This window comes from Triturus cristatus, chromosome 7 (genome assembly GCF_964204655.1).
Source record: "Triturus cristatus chromosome 7, aTriCri1.1, whole genome shotgun sequence".
Lineage (NCBI taxonomy): Eukaryota > Metazoa > Chordata > Amphibia > Caudata > Salamandridae > Triturus > Triturus cristatus.
The window spans coordinates 623,944,758-623,965,238 of NC_140590.1; the positions used below are offsets into that span (position 1 = coordinate 623,944,758).

The 20,481-nt window shown below is 43.0% G+C and overlaps 1 protein-coding gene across 1 annotated transcript in view; it reads left to right on the top strand.

The window, feature by feature from the left end:
• Positions 1–11,056, top strand: part of RNF135 (ring finger protein 135) — a 210,595-nt gene extending 199,539 nt beyond the window's left edge. The window contains exon 7 of the mRNA XM_085617211.1: positions 8,410–11,056. Coding sequence (XP_085473337.1) covers positions 8,410–8,969 — 560 coding nt within the window. The 3' untranslated portion in view covers positions 8,970–11,056. The remainder of the gene's footprint in view (positions 1–8,409) is intronic.
• The last annotated feature ends 9,425 nt before the right edge of the window (positions 11,057–20,481 follow it).

Genomic DNA, 20,481 nt, shown 5'->3' on the forward strand with positions numbered 1-20,481 from the left:
GATTGGTGCATGTTCCGAGAAAAGGTGGTGTATGTGGCGCGGGGTAAGCCTGGGGCATGGGTGAAGATATGGGGCCCCTGGAACGCCTACCGCGGGGATATCTGCGAGCCGCCGTTGTTGCCTCCCGCTTCACCAGCTCCATCCCCCTAGTTTGCTCCCTCCCTCAGTTCCGAGCACAGTATTCTCCCGGTCCCAGACCTGTTTCCCTTCCCCTCTCGGGGGTTTTCAGTGGTTGGTTTGGGGTCCCCCATTTGAGGAGCATGTGCTGCCACTTTCGATCGTGGGTTGCCTTGCGGGTGTGTGTTTATTTATGTTGTTGTGTTGTATAAAATGAAACCGTATTGTGGGCTCAGAGCCACATGGCCCGCGTTGTGGATACCTCCTGCCTTAGTGTCTATGTAAAGCTAAGTGCCTCACTGTATGTATGTCATTTGTTATCGTCACTTTAGCGGCCGGCCAGAAGGTTGTAGGCCCCTACCTGTATATATTTGAGATTGCAATAAACGGTTTCAAAAAAAAAAAAAAAAAAAAAAAGATCTTAGCTATTTTGTTATTGATGCTGTCCCATTCTCCAAGAAAGGTGGAGATAGAGAGAAAAGACTCAGACAATTGGAAAGCCATTATATTTTACTTTTGGACACCAAGATCCCTAATGGATTAAACACTGGGGAAGACCTGCACAATTTTCTATAAGTGTAGAGAATTGATCTCCCCCTACTGTATATCTCTGATCAATTGAATCCTTTGGTGTTGATGATTCTTAGTTGTTCTTTGTGTCATTGCTGCTTTATATCCTCTTCTTATTTATTAGATGTTGTATAGTGTTTTATATCCCTTTTTTCTATTTAGCTCTGCTTTGTTTTAGTCATTTTTATACTTTTTCTGTATCGTTTTTAGCTGGTTTTATCTTGTGGTTTTACCAGTTTTATTCTCGATATTGATGGGGTGTTGATGATTGGATTGAAGTTTAGCTGGTGGTTAATGGATTTGAAAGTAAGATTTCTCATCACTCTTTTTACTCTCTTGTTAGTCATTTTATACAGCTGCAAGATATTTGTCCCTTTCATTACTCTTTCCATTGGGATGGCTTATTAATAATATTTATTTTTATTTAAAATATTTCCATGATAGGATTTATTTTATATTGTTTTCTCATAAATTAATTTATATTTATGAATTCATTTACCTCAGATTTGGAATTTGCTTTATGGACATATCTTTATTTCGCTGTATTATGTGTTTTCTCAGTGTGTTGTTTAAATTACAGTTGTTATTCTCTTTTCATATTTAGTTCATTAGTTTGCTACTTCTTGTGTTATTTTTTACACAGTAATTTGATGCGTATTTATTATTTATGCATTGAGCTGCTACGTAAATCATGAATACAGGTCTGTTCTGCTATTTCATAAGACATTTTTCTTATGATCTTCTTCTTTTTTCATTGACAGTCTATGGGCACTGGCCCAAGATATCTTTATTTCCCTGTTTTCTAGTACTAATTTTAGCGTGATATTTTTATGATATATATTATATATATTGTATTTTTTATCTTTTATCGCTTGTACTGTTTACATGGGTGTATTGTATTAATTGAACAATTTAATCAATTATTTTGCCTGTCAATTTAATTTTAAATGTATGGAAGAATATTCTCATGGATACATCTCGTCAGACTTGTTATGATTTTTGATCAATAGTATGTTTTCTATGTTTATTTTTAGAGTAGTAGTTTTGGCGGCAATCCATACGCTATTTAAACTCTACGATCTTTTTTGCATGTCATGTGATCAAGACCGGGTTTCCCGGTCGAAACGCGTCATGCTGTTGTCAGAAGAAGAATAAAAGCACTTTACTCTCTAAGTTACGGAGTGGTCTGTTCCTGTTACCTGCATTTCTGTGCATCGTGAAGGACTTTGGAAAGCATATATATATATATTACCTACTGGCGGTCGCCAGTAGGTAGTTATAGTTAGGACCACGTTTCCATAGGAAATCCTCAACATTCTATTTTGAATAACTTTGGCGCCGGTCGACGAATCCTCACGAATTTTTCAAAATAGGTGGGGCGCTACGCTCCGCTCCTACCCTGAAAGTCTCGGGGGGATTCGTCAAGCGGGGGCTGAGATAAAAGGGGGGTCCCAAAACGCGTTTTTCCCATGCATTTTTCCATAGGACCTTTAGACAGGGCTACAGCCCGAACGGCTGAACAGAATTACTAGAAATTTGGCAGAGAGGTAGTCCTCAGGTCAAGGAAGTGCCTTTTGTAGGTTTGGTGTAAATCTGTTCAGTAGATTCTGAGAAAATAGCCTTTAAATCAATATATATATCTGAGCCAGCTTACGGTGCGCTTACGGTACGCTTACCGTACGCGTACGGTGGTGTGCGCGAGCGCGATTCTGATTGGCTCTTAGATCTTAGTAAACATTCGAATCGGCCGAAACCAGGAAGCGGCGGCCGCCATTTTCTCTCTCGCACTGAGAGTTAGGTTGTAAAATAAAGCCAAAAAACATGTAAAGGGGCTGTTTAGACAGCTCCCACACACATAGCCATGTTGAGGGAGTCCCCAAAGACCCCCCAAGGCCAAAAATGCAATTTTTATTTTTTCGCTAATTTCGCCGATTACGCTTACCGTACGCGTACGGTAAAAAATTATTAAAAAAAAAAAACTATCCACACTCTCCCCACCCCGTGTGCAATTGATGGCCGCAGGCCACTAATTGTGCATGGCTTATCATTGGTGTGATAAACTAGAATATTTTAAACATAAATAATAAAAGAAAAAATTATCCACACTCTCTCCACCCCGTGTGCAAATGGTGCCCGAAGGGCACCATTTGTGCATGGCTTATAAAAATTACGAAAAATTAAAATATTACCTTTCAAAACGAAGTGCATCATATGTCCTCCATGTGTGCACGGTGCGCGAAGCGCATCGTGCGTACATGGCCCATCTAGCGTAACGTGGGCACACGGTGCGTGTAGCGCACCGCGTGCCCACCGTGCGTGCACGGCACTAACTGCGTAAAGTGGGCGCACGGTGCGCGAAGCGCACCGCGTGCTTACCGTGCGCGCACGGAACGAACTGCGTTAAGTGGGCGCGCACGCCACGAATGGCGTAAAGTAACTTAGCATTTAAAAAACCGTACAAATTCACTGAAAAAACCATAGGTTTCACACACGTTATAGTTAGGAATTAGCATTTAAAAAACCTTGCAAATTCACTGAAAAAACCATAGGTTTCACACGTGTTATAGATAGCGGAAATTTTACTGATAAAAAACCAGTGAAATTCCCCCGTTATAGTTAGTGCAGGCAACTATAACTCACGCGACCGCAATCTTCTGCTGATGACATATGTGTCTTTATGAAAAAAAAATATTTGTAATATATGTATAGCTAAAAATGTATGGAAGAAGACATGGGCAAATAAGTGTCTAAATACAGTATTAGCATCAGCAGAGGATTGCGGTCGCGTGAGTTATAGTTGCCTGCACTAACTATAACGGGGGAATTTCACTGGTTTTTTATCAGTAAAATTTCCGCTAACTATAACATGTGTGAAACCTATGGTTTTTTCAGTGAATATATATATAGTTATCTGTGTACCTCCATACATTGTGCAGTTTTGTCTTTCATTCTCTCATCCGTTGCCATGGTCAGTCTCGGATTCCTTTCTTTCCAACAGTTTTCTTTTCATAAAGCAGGTTATGGTTTTATTTGCTAAATGACATATGTTTTTAGATATATGGGTATCCACGCAAACATGCATATGTATATAGCATTATTACCTTTTTCCTTTTGTATGTTTGAATACTGTCCAATGTTTTTTTTTCTTGGAAAGTGAGTATGGAATTCTAAATAAATGGGAGGTTTTCTTTGATTTTTTCTTAACATTTTTCATTATAATTGTTACAGTTTCATAGCCCGGTAAAGAGATTTCCTCTTGAAATGAGTTGAAGTCTATTAATTCTCCGTTTGTCTGACACACACCCTAGTCATAGGTGGTATTGGGGACTAAAATAGCCCACCATATTGTGGTTAGCTATGTTGGGTATATTGTAGGAGGTTTGACTAAAGCAGATCTGTGCTGCGCTGGATGTTTGTGGGATATTCTGTCAAATGTGCTTTGTTGGATGTTGCACTATGGGAACAAAACAAATAGTGTAATAAAGCAGGCCTTCCATTACTCATATAAATAAGATAGACGTTGATTATTAAGTTACAGCAAAGCATTAAATAAAATCAGTTATCCTGTCACTGGCCCTTTTTTTAAATATAATCTTTATTTATGCATTTCACCATTGTACAATATGCCGTGGTCTTATACAATGTACTAATACAAAAGACTTTGACACACCTCTCCTCACCCATGCCGACACCCTGTTACAGCTATGTTAACCCTGCCCAACAGTTTGCGACTTCCTCCCTATATGTAAATTACATCATATTATTTGCCCCATTTGAAGCCGTTCATCTGGAAGCACATCCTTTCCAGTGTTCGTGGATATACCCATACCTAAAACCTCCGTAACTTATCCCCACCTAGTCCCATGTTATTCCTCTCCTCCGTCCCCCGCCTCCTTTAATGTAGTCAGTATGTCCCCCCCATTCCTCCAAGTCCTCAGCAACCTTCTCTTCTCTACGAGACAGCCTGATATGCATCTCCTCCACCAGTGACCATTCAACATTGTCTCTCTCCGCGAGTGTCACCTCTGGTCTTGTATAGTCATGTGTTGGCTGGGAACTACACCTTTTTGCTGGGAGTAGTGCAAGGTGAAGACATTTATATTGCATCTTCCCATTTTTATGCCTGCTTACGATACCCAAGAGGCATTGTTTGGGGGAAAGATCAAGGGCACGTTGCTACCCAATTCCGCTTCACAACCGCCCGCGTATAAGTCAAAACCTTATCACAGTATTGTGCCAAACGCACAAATGTGGCTCCCCCAGTCCACAGCGCGGGCATGCAGTAGAACCGCCAACATTAATCATATGTAGTTTAAGTGGTGTAAGACACTTACAGCACACATATTTAATATGGATTAGGTTGAACATGGCATTTCCGGAGACCCCTTTTACTAAAGCACAAGTCATCTTCCATTCGCTGTCTGGGAGTTGTCCCCTTAAGTCATCATTGCAGGCCACCCAAGCTGCCGACTGTCTCCAGGGTCTGTCTGTTTTGAGAGCTTTGCATATCCAGGACACCAGGTAGCCACCTTCATCCATATCAAGAAGTGCCTGTGGGGCTCGGAAAAAGATTTGACCCATTCTTTTTCGGACTTCCAGTATGTCCAATCCAGTATTTCAATGGCCTTGGCTATATCCACCGACACCGAAACCAGCTCTGTCACTCATTCTGCATTGAATGAAATACATGAGTCCATTGCTGCATATTTATAGCTGTGGTATATCCAGGGATGAATCCACACTGATCTTCATAGACTAGGAGTCCCTCATAGTCAGTGGTCTATAAGAGGAGGCACCCAATGGGTCTTCCCCTGCATCATGCATATGAGCCCATCCTGCATCAAGGGAGGTAATTCACCCAGAGTCGGGCCTCCCTAAAAACCTCTAATAGTTTTTTTTAGTAGCAGCTTAAATGATTGGTAAATGTTTATCGGGAAGCCATCGCTACCTGGAGTTTTTTAGGGGACAGTGCCTCCAGGGCCTCTCAGAGTGATGGGTACCTTGGGGCTCTATCTCCGCCAGAAATAACGCTATAGACTCTAGAGTTGCTGGGTCCACAGCCCAATACACATTCCAGTACACATCATTCTGATGTTCCTGAAATATGCGAGTAATCGTAGCCAGTGCTGTGACCTGTACTCCACCTGTGCAACGCTTCATCATCACTGGTGCTCTCATCTTCTCCTGGTTCAGAATCCAGGCTGTTACTGGCCTTTTTAATATGAAAAGTTCTCTATCATTTCACTTATTGCACTTCCTTTCACATCACAAATGTAAAAGGCTGTGAGGTCACTTTGCCTTTATTGTAAAAACATGAGAGCTTTCATTTATACAAGGGCAGCATATTAAACAATATATCCTGAGCATAACTTGTTTTTGTAGCGTGTCCGAATGCAGGTAGTCCATCCGCATCCTGAGCATGTCCCCATTGCTCTACCCACACCATCACACACATGATCCAAATTCTAGCCCTGAAATACTCCCATTCTCTCCAAAAAAGTCTGGGCACATACAATGTTCACACATCGTAGACAACCCCTTTGGCATCCTCATCAAGTGATAAGGTAAAATGCAACCGTGCCTCCCGATGCATGGAGGAAGGCGTTTCCCTCGCCCAGGGAGGACATGAGGTATTGCAGAGGCTATAAATCCCAAATCTAACCAGAGAAGTGTTTCCAAATATGAGGCTAGACCCAACTCAGCTCAAAAGGTATCTAGCCTATCGTTTTTCCTATCAAGAGACTCTGTCTCCACCAAGAGGACATGACAGGAAGCCCCTGCAAGTTGAGGGAGAAACCATGGGTACAAGGACACCGTGCACCAGTAACTACAGTATAGAGATACCATGACTGGGAGTCTAGGTCAAGTTCATTAGACGTTTAAAGTGGGGTTGTGAGTAGAACCAAATAGAGACCAAAGAAACTTCCCAGTGCTGCGAGGCTGCAGTGATGAACATCTACCGCCTAGACAGCCCCCTTACCACTTTCCCTTGTTCCACACACCCCTACCAGCCTCAAAACCAAGAGGGCTTGAAGGAGGGTGAGCAGAGTACACACACAGCGCATTAGGACCCACTCAACCCTCCAACATGGCAGTGCTAGGGGAGGCAAGACCAACATTCCCCAATCCTCAGAAATGAAATGCCAGCAAGGAGAAGAAAGTGAAGGTGGCTGCTTGAATGGCAAGTGCTTGGAAAGAACTCTGGGGAAACATTGCTGCAACAGACTCTCCAGCACGAAACAGCCTTAGGCATACTGGACACATAGCCCTAATTGCAAATGTTACTGTACTGGCAGCCTTACCCGGCACTAGTCTGCACAGTATTTCCTTTTCCATGGGTTTAAAGCACACATTTACCACCTGTTCTGAGCAGGTGGTCAATGTGTACTGGGGCTGTCCTAAGGGGGTGGAGGCATGGTGTTGGTGAGATTATTGCCTGGCAGAGGGAGTATTACATGCTCCTTCCATGCCTTGTCTGAGGGCCGGGAGGTACCAAGCAATGAGTCTGGGCTGTAATGCAGGTGTTTTCCAATGCGATTTTACCAGTCAGATCTTCCAGGTGAAAAAATTGGGTCTGTTGTTTCAGCACCTGATAATTCCGGGTGACTCATGAGGGTACAGAGCGTAATTTCAAATGTGATTCCTCTCTGTAGCCCAGTTATCCTCAGCACTACGAGATAGAAACAGTATAACATAAGCTTCCTGCTAATAGAAAGAGCCTTTTTGTTTGGTCACCCTTAAATTAGTTAAAAAGGCTTTAGAAGATAAACAAGCATTGGCATAGCCAATAGGTCTCGCCTTTGGGACCTTATAAGTGTTTAGCCATGCAACAGTTGCATAACTAAATACTTATAAGGTCCCAAAAGCGAGACCTATTGGCTATGCAAAGCGGACCTGAGGCCGCGAAAGTGAAAGTGATCGTGATCAAGATCAAACATCAAAGCGCCCGTGCGGCTGCGAAAGTGAAAGTAATCGCGGTAAAGCGCGGCGCGCGCGCCCGCGCACATGCACTGTAGCTCTATGCGGGCCTGGTAGCACCTTTTGGAGCCCTCTCAATAAGTCTCGCCAGATCAGCGCATGCGCTGGGTCAGGCGAGACCTAAAAAAGATAGCGACCTTAAACTACCATTGACCACCACATCGCTTATAGATTAAACTGCATTGAAAACATCACCCTTCTTCAGATCTGATGCACCGGCCTTGCACCAAACCACAGATGAATCTTGTGAGTGTCCTTTGCTAGAGAAGGAAATGTTACTCACCTGTGGTGAGGGTATCATCCCAGATTCATAAGTGATCCTCTCTTCCTGCCTCCCTCAAATGAGAGGTGAAAGAGAGATGCGAAAGAGGAAATAAATATTGAAGATGAAGGCGTCAGTCCTGAGAGTTGTGGTGTGGTGTAGTACATTTTAGAAAATGGGCATTTAGTGTTCCAAAATGTTTCTTCAAAATGTCCCTTGGTCTGGCAGGCAGAAATCAGTTTAGCTTCATGATTCTGGGGCGAATGCCCTCGCTAAACCACTATCGTACAAGTTACATTTCGATACATCATTAATTCAAAAGCCTGGATCACAAAACAATGTACTTATGGTATGCAAAATACTAAACTGTATGTAGTCTTGTGATGGTAAGCTCTTTATTTTCATTAGTATGTATATCATTGTGCTTGAGTGTTTTGAGTGAAATCGTATTTTTGTTACATTAATATTTTTTTATTTTGTAGATGCTGTCGACCTAAGCTTTGATCCCCAAACCGTTTCTTGTTACCTCCGCCTTGCACAGGAGAACAGAGTTGTGGTTGTCTCAGACGTGAAGTGTTCATACCCATCCTCCCCTGTCAGGTTCATCAACAATCAGCTGTTATGTTCACAGAGTTTCTCTGATGGATGTAATTACTGGGAGATCATTACAAACAACTGTGAAGGATGGGCTGTTCGAATTACAGGTAGAAAGATTTCCAAAATGGAGAGTCTAGGAAGAACTAAGGTATCCTGGTGTTTAGAATGGAGCAATAAATCTTTATCTGCTTGGCATGAAAAACAAAAAACTCAAATAAGTCAGCAAAAACCTGAATCAGTTGGTGTTTACCTTGACTGTGAGAAGAATAGTGTTTCATTTTATTCTGTTGCTGATGACTTCACATTACTACACACCTACAACAACGTATTTTCTTTCCCAGTTTCCCCTGCTTTTTGGATGTATGGCTTGAATAAAGGAGGGAACTTATGTATGAAGAGTATTAGAAATAACATTTCAAATCATAAGATTGAAAGTCTCAGTTAAAATAGAAATATGTTCACTTACAGTATGGACTCCATTGGATTTGATCCAATTGATAATCGTCAACACCAAACAGAAGAGTGTAACTTAATTTTGTCGGTCTCCTAAGCCCCTCAGAGTGGCAACCAAGAAATAGGTACCAAGCTGATCCATAGAAAAAATGAGGAGTGCAGATGTTATGCAGGGAAACTTGCAAAAGTTAGACACAGGTAGCTTATTTTTATCAGTGTACTGTTACAAGTGAAAATGAGCATCCACTGGTTTGTTTAAAAACATCCACTGTATTGTTTAACATCCTCTGTATTGTTTAACATCCTCTGTATTGTTGGCTCATGGTTGCAAATCAAAGCACAATGAATCTAATTCCAGAACAAATCGCAAATGGGAAGGAAATGTCAATGTTCAGCTGAATGAAATGAAATTCACAGAATTTCCCTAAGTCCAGTGCACAGCTCTGAAAATAGACATAAAGCAGTCAGCCTCTCTACAGTATAATATCATACTGAATAGGCAGAGCCATAGCCCCCCCCTAACCTTTTCTTGTTTCCTGTAGTCAAGTCACAAACAATTATCAACCTTGTTTAAGTTGCCACATACAAAAACCCAGTGTCATGTCTGCCACACTTTCCACACGTACACACATACACAAGCATTTTGCAGTTGCCATGCTGCTGTTTCTGTTTCTGTTTATACATGCTTCATACTCTGGTGCACATAATACGACTTTTTTTGGTCAGTTAGCACGGCTTCTGATGTAAAGCATTCTTATCTGGACAATAAAAACATTATAATGGATACAGATAGGACTTTGGCTTATATCTGAGAGGATGCTATTGCCATTATGTTGATGACCACCTTCTGCTCCTGCAAACCATGAACAGAGTATAGACCATTAGTCCACAAGGTTTCTAAATAGCAGCTGCCTGGTCAAGGTCTCAGCCCCAAAGTAGAGCAATAGTAGCAATCCCCAAGCACAGACGTGAGAGCCTTGTGTCTGCTCTACAAGGTCAACAGCTTTGCCACCCCTCGACCTCCCCCGCTAAGACTGGTTTATGCAGGTCCTGTACCTAACATGAAAACTTATATTGAACCTGATCCATTCCTACACAATTTTATTTTCAACTTCACAGCATTTGGTAACAACGAAATTGGAATAAATTGAATCGCAAAAAGGGTCAATCTTCTGTGTCTCACAAAGGCTTATTTGAAACTGAAAAGTAAGCATGATTTTACGAACAGTAGGCAAAAATATAGTTTTACCTACCGCTTCTCTGAATAAGGGATTGAGAGATGCACAAGTATTTATTTATTGTACATATGCTTAGTGCAGAACACTAGATTTATTCCTTGATGGATGGAGTATTGGTTGTGGGGATGGCAGAGGGCATTACCTCCACCATTCCCGCAGTAACCCATGTGTTAGTTTCGAAATGACAGCCTGCCCAGCAGTCATCTGTCCACCTTGAAAGGAAACCTATCACAGCGGTTCACTCCAAGGTACACAATATGTAGTTGATGGCCACCATTGCTTTTGACGGCCATCCACCAAACCTTTAGCGTTTTTTGTTTTCCAGAAACAAACTCCCAGAAGCAGGAGTTTGTTTCTGAAAAACAAAAAAAACTAATCACCCCTAACAATGGAAGTTATTTCCCATGGTGTGGGAGTCAATATTTGTTTTTTTCTGTCTCTTACTACCATATTTTACCTTGCAGAGAAAAACACAGAAAGAGTGCATTACACTGCCCACCCTAAATACGATGGGCAGTGTAATGCCCTTCCTCTGATAGCCCCTACTCCGTCGGGCCATTGAAGGAAGCTTTCTGTCAATGAAGGCAACAGGGTCTCTGTCAACAGAAACCTTACAGTCCACCTGTCTCTAAATGAGGCATGCGAACCAAGAGTTTGTCGGACAGGGTACTCCATCACATTTGGGACAGAGTACCCTTCCTGCCAAACTCTAAATCAGTCATTAATAGTTGATCCTGCATGCAAAGTTTTACTCACTCAAACTTCAAGGAACACTGAGATTCTTTTCTGATAGATGAACATAGTATTGGCAGGAAGGGCATGAGATGGCGTAGAAAAAAAAGAAGCACATTTGATTGTTTACATAATGTTGAGGAAGCATTAACCCCTTCGCCGCGGCAGGAATTCTGCCGCGGCGCTGGGGGGGTTTGGGGGCAGCACGGTGGCGCTGTGCTCGTGACGGAACCGCTCCGTCACGAGCCACGGTTGAGCTGTGCTCATGACGGAGTGGTTCCGTCACGTCTCTGCCCACTGCGCTAATCGCCCGCAAAGGCGGGGAATTAGCGCCGCGTGGGCGGAGCGGCGCCCAACGGCCGCAGCATGACGGAACCACTCCGTCATGAGCACAGCGCAACCGTGGCTCATGACGGAGTGGTTCCGTCATGAGCGGGGAAGGGGTTAAGAAGAAGTGTGAGGGAGGACGTGTTGGCGACTAGAGAAAATGCAAAATATTAGAAACACAAAGAGTATATGAGAATATAGATTTTTTCTATATGACGTATTCATTGGGAGAAGAAAAAATACTCGGGGCAAAAATTAATGTAGGATAGAGAAGGGAAGTTTGAATACCTACAGACTAATTCCAGAAAGATCAACATTTTACATGGAAGATAGGTGATGTGGCATTCTAGAAAAACCTTTCACAATAGTAATGGTGGACAATAGGAAAATCATAAAATTAGGACAGATGTGGTTATTCATAAATACTGAAGTCATTAATGAATTTAAAAAAACTGTACAATGATATTAAAAGTAGCAATAAATCTAAAAAACAAATTAATTCCCAAGACGTCAGATATGGCTGCATGTTCTCCCAACTAATAATAAGTATTTGTTAATGATATAACAACTGGCCAGAAACTATTAGAAACAGACTCATGAATTGTAGAAGAGCCGCACATCCCAGGTTTGCAAAGAACAGTTGTCATTGACAGGATGCCAATACTGAATGCATTTTGAAATACTTCAATGATATTGGTCTTTTTATTCTTTGGTGTAAAACAAAGTATCTGCATGTTTTTTACCAGAGAAAAAAATAAAAACATTTATCTTCACCAGAAGAAAATTGATAGAGTTGAAGTCTATGATTATCTTGGAATTTTGTAGAAAGCAAATAGTGTCAGCATGATGAAACATAGGTCTACATTGATGAAAAACATAGCAAGAGATTTGGGTGGCATGGGTTAGTGCGACAAGGTGGTATGATACCCAAGTGGTGCCAAATATGGAACAGAGAGATAGAAATTGGTGATTACTTCTGTATTTTCCAGTTGTCGACATATTTTTAAACAAGCTATGAATTACAGTTTGGTATGGTATCTTCAATTCTTCATCTGGAATTGGAGATAAAAAAATGAAATGATGTAAACCAGGGTAGTACATTAAATGATCATGTCTCTATATTTTGTACGTGTAACTGACATTATTTTTTATTATCATGCATAGGATTGTCCTGTCTCTAAATGATTAGTGATCAGTGATAATTAGCTCTACATCGGTGGTGTTGGTTAACTTATATGATTACCTGTTTTGGTTTAGTTTTGTGAGCGTTTATCTTATTGTGTTTTGTATTATGTAATAACTAGCTTTATCTATGATTGTTTGATGTCTATTTTACATTTGTGTATTTACTATGGATTGCAGCTATACGTTATGCTGTGTCCATGTTTTATTAAAAGTTTCTCCAAAAATAAACATTTGCATGATTTATTGATTCAGAAAGGAAATGACCAATAAGTAATAGCAGCAGATCCTAAGCACCTCTTCTCCACATCTTAAAACAAATTGAGAAATTCTCTAGAGCTTTACCCCAACCCCACAATATACATGGCACTCAAATCATGTGTATGAATTGTTGAAACACTCAAAAGAAATGATGGTTTAGCCAGTTGAATCCCCTGGAGGATCAGTGCTCAGTGGCTCACTGGAGTTGAAATATGATCTCCACAATTTATGAAGAAGATTACTATCCCTGTCAAGGCACCTCTTAGAGACATATCTTGCTTTTGAATGTTATCACGAAGCACATTACCAAACTATTAACAGTTAGCATGCAAATAATTCATACTCAAATTAGCGGAGAAATAGTACACAAAGACCAGTCTGTATTTCACAGGGGGGCAAAAGTGAGCAGTCAGAATTAGGAACATAAGGTGAACCCCTGGCTCCATTCAAAAGTGGCAAACACTTTGCCTCTGCTCCCGCGTTGCTTTATGGACATGGATGCAGAGGCAATGTGGCTTTCCCAGGACTGTGCACCCCAAAGAGGTGGCCATTGTCAGCATGCCCATGAGGGCAGCCCTGAGGTGGGGCAAAGGGTGCCCTATAAACAATCACTGCATCCACCTGCAGGAGGATCTCTGTCCCTCTTTGAAGAGGAGGTGGGTGCCGCCTGCACAGTGAAGACGGAGCATCTGCATCAAGCTGCTGCTCTGTCTTTCTCTAATATGCTGCCCCAGGGCAGGTGCAAATTAGTGGCTGAACTGGGTTCAGTGTATTGATTGTAATAGGGCACACTCTCCCTGTTCGCTCCAAGCACACCTGTTTAAATGTGCACCAGGCAAAACAGGGACAGTGCGCCCACTACATAATGCAGACCCTGGGCTTTGATGGTGTTTTGGTTTGGTTCATATCACATGCATGCATGCATCCCAGCATGCTTCCCATTCCAGCATGGCCACCTCAGAGCATGAGGTCTTGTCCCAAACCAGTATGTCGGATTTCCACAAGAATATTGACGAAAAATATTATGGGGCTAAAATAATGTGACTTAAATATTGAGAACCAAAATATTGCGAAGGTAAGTATATGTAGGTAAGTCTACTATACTTAAGTTCACATATAATTATTTTGACAATGTATAGCTTCTAAGTACTTAGATGTGGAATTAAGACTACTAAATGTATACTTACCTGCATGCACTTAACTTCACAATATTTTGCATCTTCATGCTTAATCCTTGATATTCTGGCCCCACAATGTTTTTTCCTGGATATTCTGTCAAAGTGTTATTGCCGAGGGATTGTTCCATTCTCAAGACACATTTTTTAATGGATTAGGAAACACAGAATTTCAACAGGCACATATTGCACAGAGGAGCCTGGCAATGCTTCCCTACTGGTGGGGTTTTTCTTTGCTGGCAGTTTAACAACTCAGCCTCTCCCCTTCATTTCACTTTGTTTTCTAGAGTTTCTTTCAGGTGTTCAGTGAGGCATTCCTTGTTGCCTCTTTGCTGGCTAACCTTTGCTTAGTTTACAGCAATCCCTACTGTTTATCAGCTCATACCCAGCTTAAGATGGGTCTCCAGTTTCACATTTTGGGTCTTCGAGTGCCTTTGGCTCACAGGCCAGAGAGGTGCTGCACCGGTGCTCTCTGGACAGAGAAGCCTCATGCCTTGGTCTGAGGATAGGGCAGTTTAACCTTGTTGGGAAGCCGCGCTCACCATCTTTACCTGTAACACGGACCCTTGAGCCTCCCTGCACGACTCCGACTCGGGAGAAGCCCAGACCCTGTGCTCTGGGCCGCTTCCCTTGGGCGTGGTGGAAGTGTCGGAAGCTGGAAGCAATGGACAGTTCATCAGGGAAACTGAACATCTGTCAACTGTATTGCAAAGCTTTTGAAGTGTCCATTTTTCGAAGGGTTTACCTCCACCAAAGTCTTCTATTGGTATCCTTATTCTTTGCTTTTTGTCTATAGCTCCAGTTTCTGGGTATTTCCTGTATATCTTGTGTTCAGCGCTGATTGTGTCTTCATCCTTGAGCCAGCTTCTTCTAGACTCATGTTACTTTCGGAATTCCTATGTCCTGCATCAATTGGCCATCTACTATTATTTCTAAAAGCTTTCTATGCGTTCTACCTTTTTCTTTCTGTTTTTTGATTCCATCTTGCAGATACCATCTCGTAATGTGTCATATTTATGTGGCGTGAAGCAGCTCCTTAAAGGCGTTGCCATACTCTGGTCAGGCAAGGTCAAGAACAAGGGAACAAGATCTGTGTTCAGTCATTGACGGTTTCCTTGGTTCCACAGTGACAGGGAATTGCAGTTCCTTTTTCCCATCCAAGAGGGAACTCTGGGGGAGATTAATCATTGAGTTGCTTCGCCCTTGCTACACGCAAGGGCGACACAACTACTAAGTCAAATTTATCAACCTATGTGAAGCTACCTTGCGAGGCCCTGCATGGCTTGATAAATCTATTGTAGCACAATGCATCGCAAATCCCTGTGTTGCTTTACTCTGACCCAGGGAGGCAATCAATGGGTGGAGTGTGGGTGTTCCCAAGCATCCAACCATGGATTTTGGTGCATTCCATTACTGGTAGACCTAGGAATTCATTAAAATGCTACACCTCCACAAGTAAGGCGTAACAAGGAGAAATATCTTTATTTCTCCTTGTTTTTCCTCTTTCAAGGTGTGCTGCATTGTGCAGCACACCTAGAAAGAGGAAAATGTCTCAGAGCATTGTTTTTGTGCGAGAAGGTGTCCCTTCTAGCACAAAAACAATCCTGTCTGGAATACAGTCATCTTGCACCACGGCAGCAGGGTGCCTGCAGCGGTGCACCAGCGCAAGGAGAGGACAGGAATGCGCTGTACCATATTATAACAGTGTACATTCCTGCCCTTTCCCTGTCACACAGCATAGCAAGGTGGCTGAAATAATGATGAATTTGACCCTTAGTGTCATAGGTGCTGGGAGGTTGGTGGGTTGCCTTCATAATCCCTTTGACAGGCCTTGGCAGCCGCTTTCATAAAGCCTCATGTAAGAAAAGAATTATTTGGGGTGGGCGAATGCCCACCTCAAGAAATAGTAAGACTTCTTGTCCGGATGAACCCTCAAAATCACTAAATTAACCTGAAGTCAACCCACAGTAGCTATGGCACAGAGCAGACTGGATTAATTTAGGACAATGTGTAAAGTATTTATGAAGTACAAAAACAGTAATAAATAAAGACAAAACATTAAAACGTTAGAAAAACAAAAAACATTTTTAATAAACAGATTGTCACCAAAATGACAAAAATCCTATAGGAAGATTCGGAGATATGAATTTTTAAAGTTTTTAGTAGAAATAGCGCCAAAGTACCAACAATAGTCTAAAGGCTCGGTAGACCAGTACCTAGGCACGATATGAGGCCAACCACAAAGGAGCCCTGAACAGATACAAGTGGATTAGCCTCAGTGAAAAGTTTGGAAGCCCAAAAGGTTGAAAACGTTTCTGAGTTACAGTTCAGAAAGGGATTTAGACAAATATTTTTGAAGACAAACATTTAAATGTCTTCTAAGTTGCAATGCAGAAAGGGACTTTGCCACTTATTGGAAAGAAATATCCTCCCTGAGCAGGCCACCGCTGAAACTGTAGCCGCTGCTGTGGACCCATAGACCAGACACCTTACACAGGTTGGTCCCAGTGGAGCTGTAGAGCTTTAGCCATTAAAGCACAGGAGAGAACGTTTCTAGAAGTTTCCAGGCTTTCTTCTGGTGCCCAAACAACCCATGGAGGGCACTGCTAAAGCCTCCCTGACCCCAGAGGGGACAATTAAGGACTCTTTAACGGTGCCAGATAGAAGCCAACAGCAAAGTTCAGTCCACATCCAGTTGCCACTGGTCAGCTGGGTACTCCAGGCAAAAGGCCTTGTGCAGCTTGGTGTGTCCCTGTAGCCACACAGAGGTCAGCAAACTGACTCTTGGAGTCCACTTCTTTGTCCTGGGTACAAGCGGAAAAGGGTCCAGTCCTTCAGAGCTCCTCTCATGTCACAAACCGTTAGTCCAGATAACTGCTGAGCACTGTACTATCTGGATGGTGCTTGGGAATGCGACACTTATGCCTGGCACCTGCTAGTGGGTGAGGGTGACACCTGGGCACTCCCCAACCAATGAGGTAAAAGTTCCCGGGGACAACCCTACCCACTTTTTTAGCATGCTCTATTTGCCCACTGCTGCTCAGTCTCAAAATTCAGGCAGGAGAGACCCTTCTTCCCTTGTGCTGAGCCTATGTGCCTACCCAGAGGTGAGACAAGACACATTCTACTCCTCTGTGCTCACTCAAAACCAATTCAGAGTGTAGGTTCCTTCCTATTGTGTTTGGTGAGAGCCTGTCTATTTGGACAAAGGTGGGGCTTTTCCAGGTGTCACCCAACATTTGTAATGTCACCACTCCCAAGTATTGCTAGGTAAGCACTGAGAGTGCAGAGAAGGTGGATTTGTCATCAATGTTAGAATCATAAATGGATATAAAACATATATCACAGCCATTTTTTAAGTCTATGTAACAATGTGTTTGTAGCATGTGTGACTGTAGATACACAAGCTTAGCATAATACTAATGTTGGGCTTGGGTGTTTGCAAGCTTTTGTCTTTTTTAAGAACATTTGAGTCACAAGATCCAATGTGACTCCTCCTGTCGAGGTACATTTTGCATGGGCACCAACTCCATGTTAGATTCAGTTTTTTCCACCATTAGTTTCGGGCGTGCACCGAGTAGGCTCTCAGTTCCAACCTGGTCTTTATGGAATGGTCAGATCCTTTCGGTGTCCTGTACTAATTATTCGGTTTCCACTCTCCAGCTACGGTGACGGACATTGAACACTTGCTTAACAATTGTTCTCTGACACCCTCGGGCTTTGCCCCTTGAGACCGAATATACTTGGCGAGTGGAATTACTTTCAAGAATTAGCCCAGGTAATGGAATGCTCACCATTCCAATACTGCCTCCAATGACACGCTAAGTACCAATGGACCGATCATCACCAGGGCTACAATCTGTCTCCCTCCAGACAACGACAACCCAAGCTTCCAAGTGTCAGGCATTCAGATCGAAGACGTTTCTTCACTACTTAATAGAGCGTTGGTGGACATGCACCCTGCAGCAGGAAGACATATGGGAGATCCCAGACAACTTTGTGGAAGATATAGCCACGGTCAAGAGGACGAAGTCCCTGGACCTTCGGGGATCCCACCCCAACAAATACCAGCCATTTGGCTACCCAGCAGATCTGAAGACAAGCAAGTAGGGGCTCAAACTTTGAAGTCTGGTCTTTAGATAAAAAACACACAAAGAACTGTGAATACAGCTCATGTAAAACAAGCACCTGCTGAGGCAGAGCATCACTCCTATGTGAGTAGGGCATCATTCCCCAAGCACAATGCCAAGAACTGCTTCCTTTAAAGGGTCTGGCCAGTGCCAACAAAAGCCACCAAAGGTCACAAAGTCTCCACTCAAGGCCAGCCACACCCAGTAGTCAGCTCTGACACCAAAGTCTACATCGGCTCCAAATACAGCAGTGCTCCATCGCCCCTTTGGCTTTAAAGGCCACGTCGACTCAGAAGTCAACTCCATCGGCTCAGAGAGACTCCTCAGCTCTGAAAGCTGCATTGATTTAGAAACATCTGACTACTCCCAAACCAACTTTGATGTTGAAACCCCGATCAGCGCCCAAACCTGAAGCATCTCCAAAATCACATTAGCAGCAGGGGCCAAAACGCACTCAACCACAAAAGCCTCCAATCACACCCTGGGAGGGAGAAGAAGAAGGACACATATTTCAGCACCTTCAACAGTTCAATGCATAACAGCAACACATATTCAGTAAGCTACTCACAGGACAAAGTACGAGCAGGGTCCCGTCACCATCAGACTCTATACTTCGGAAGAGAAAGCTGGTATTTCAGGCAGAAACTACATCAAAGACTTCCACTTATGACCTGCCACCTAAGAAACAGAGGGACAGTGCAACAACCCCACTCCTCTTCCGCACAGTCCACCACCACTGCCTCTCATAGCTCCCCTACTCTGCACTCCACCACCACTGCCACTTTCTGACTCACCATCGTGTGCACTTATTACACCTCCCCACAAGACAGTCCATAGGGACCTTTGATCCCCAGGATCAACCTGTAAGTATAGCATCAACATTTGGCCCATGGGAAGACTGTCATGTAAATAAAGCAGAGGATCCTGATCTTGTTCACTACCTGGTCCGCTTCACTCCTCTGGATGATACTTCATCGCACCATGAGATTATCTAGCGTGCATAAGGCAGATACGTATGTGGTCCAGGAGGAGGATGATCCTCAAAGTCTTCGAGGTCAGTTTAATTTTTCCCTATGCTGAAGGGAATGTTCAAGCCCACCCCATAAAACTTTAAATAACCATAGTTATCACTTCCCGAGTTGAAAAAAAGTTTAAGGCTTCCCCGATTACCCCAATGTACATTAGGAGTCAAGTTCCTTCAGAGTCTTTAGCGGTCCACACTGCTCGAAAGTGTGCCACTGCTCTAGTCACAGGTGATGCTCCTCCTCAAGCCAAGGAGAGTGAAAAAATAGATGCTGCATATCATTGGGTTGCAGTGGGACCTACTACTCGCTGGAGTATTGTTAACTGGGTTAGTTAACAGCTGTCCCGGTATGACAGAGTACAATGGGAAGAAATGGAGTACTTTCTCAAACAATTCCTTTAGCAATATAGGAAAGGAGTGGGAGGAAATAGTGTCAGAAGGTATACATTGTGTGTTAGATGCTACTGACTCCACCTTAGGGGTGTCAATATAAGTGACATATTACTCAGACATGCATGGCTTCCGAGGTTGGGATTTAAGCCGGAGGTACAGCAACATCTCATCAACCTGCCATTCAAAAGAGAACACCTCTGTGGGCAGCAGGTTGATAAGATGTTAGAGAAAATTCAAAAGAACACAGACACTGCAAAGTCTATGGGGGCCTTATAGGGCATCAGTTTTCCAGGTTCCTTTCATAAACACTAAGCCAGAGGTTGTTTATCGTCTACCTGGCATGATCAAGGCCAATCCTACCAAAGGCAATAAGACTCCTACGAATGTCAAGCAAGTAGAGGTTACAACTGCAGAACCTATAGGAAAAACTACTTGGGGAAGGGAAGGCACCAACAAAGGCAAACATTGACAGCCCACAGATCCCCCTCATCATAGGTCACCTGTCATGGGGAGACTAAGCTATTTCCTCCATCAATGGCAAAAATCACCCCAGACAAATGGGTGTTAAGCATTATGCAACAAGGTTACTGTATTGTGCTACATGCAACCCCTCTCAACATCTGCCCTGCAGAAGCTCAGACCAGACAACATCCACCTCCTCCAAGTAGAGGTGCAAGCTTTTATCCAAAAGGGGGCCATACAGCCCGTACCACCACAACACCAGGGGGCTGTATTTCCTCATATCCAAAAATGACGGGTCCTTCTGACCAATACTCATTTTCAGGCCTGTCAACCATTATATCTTATCAGAACACTTCAAAATAACCACACTTCAAGAAGTCATCCAGCTTCTGCAGCAGGGAGAGACTTCATGACGGTGATCGAACTTAAAGACCCCTATTTCCACAATCCAATCCGCCATGCGCACTGTAAGTTTCATAGTAAGTGGTCATCCCTATTTATTCAAAGTACTACTGTCCAGGGTCACCACAGCTCCAAGGGTGTTCTCAAAATGTCTTGCAGCCTTTGCAGCTCATTTGCG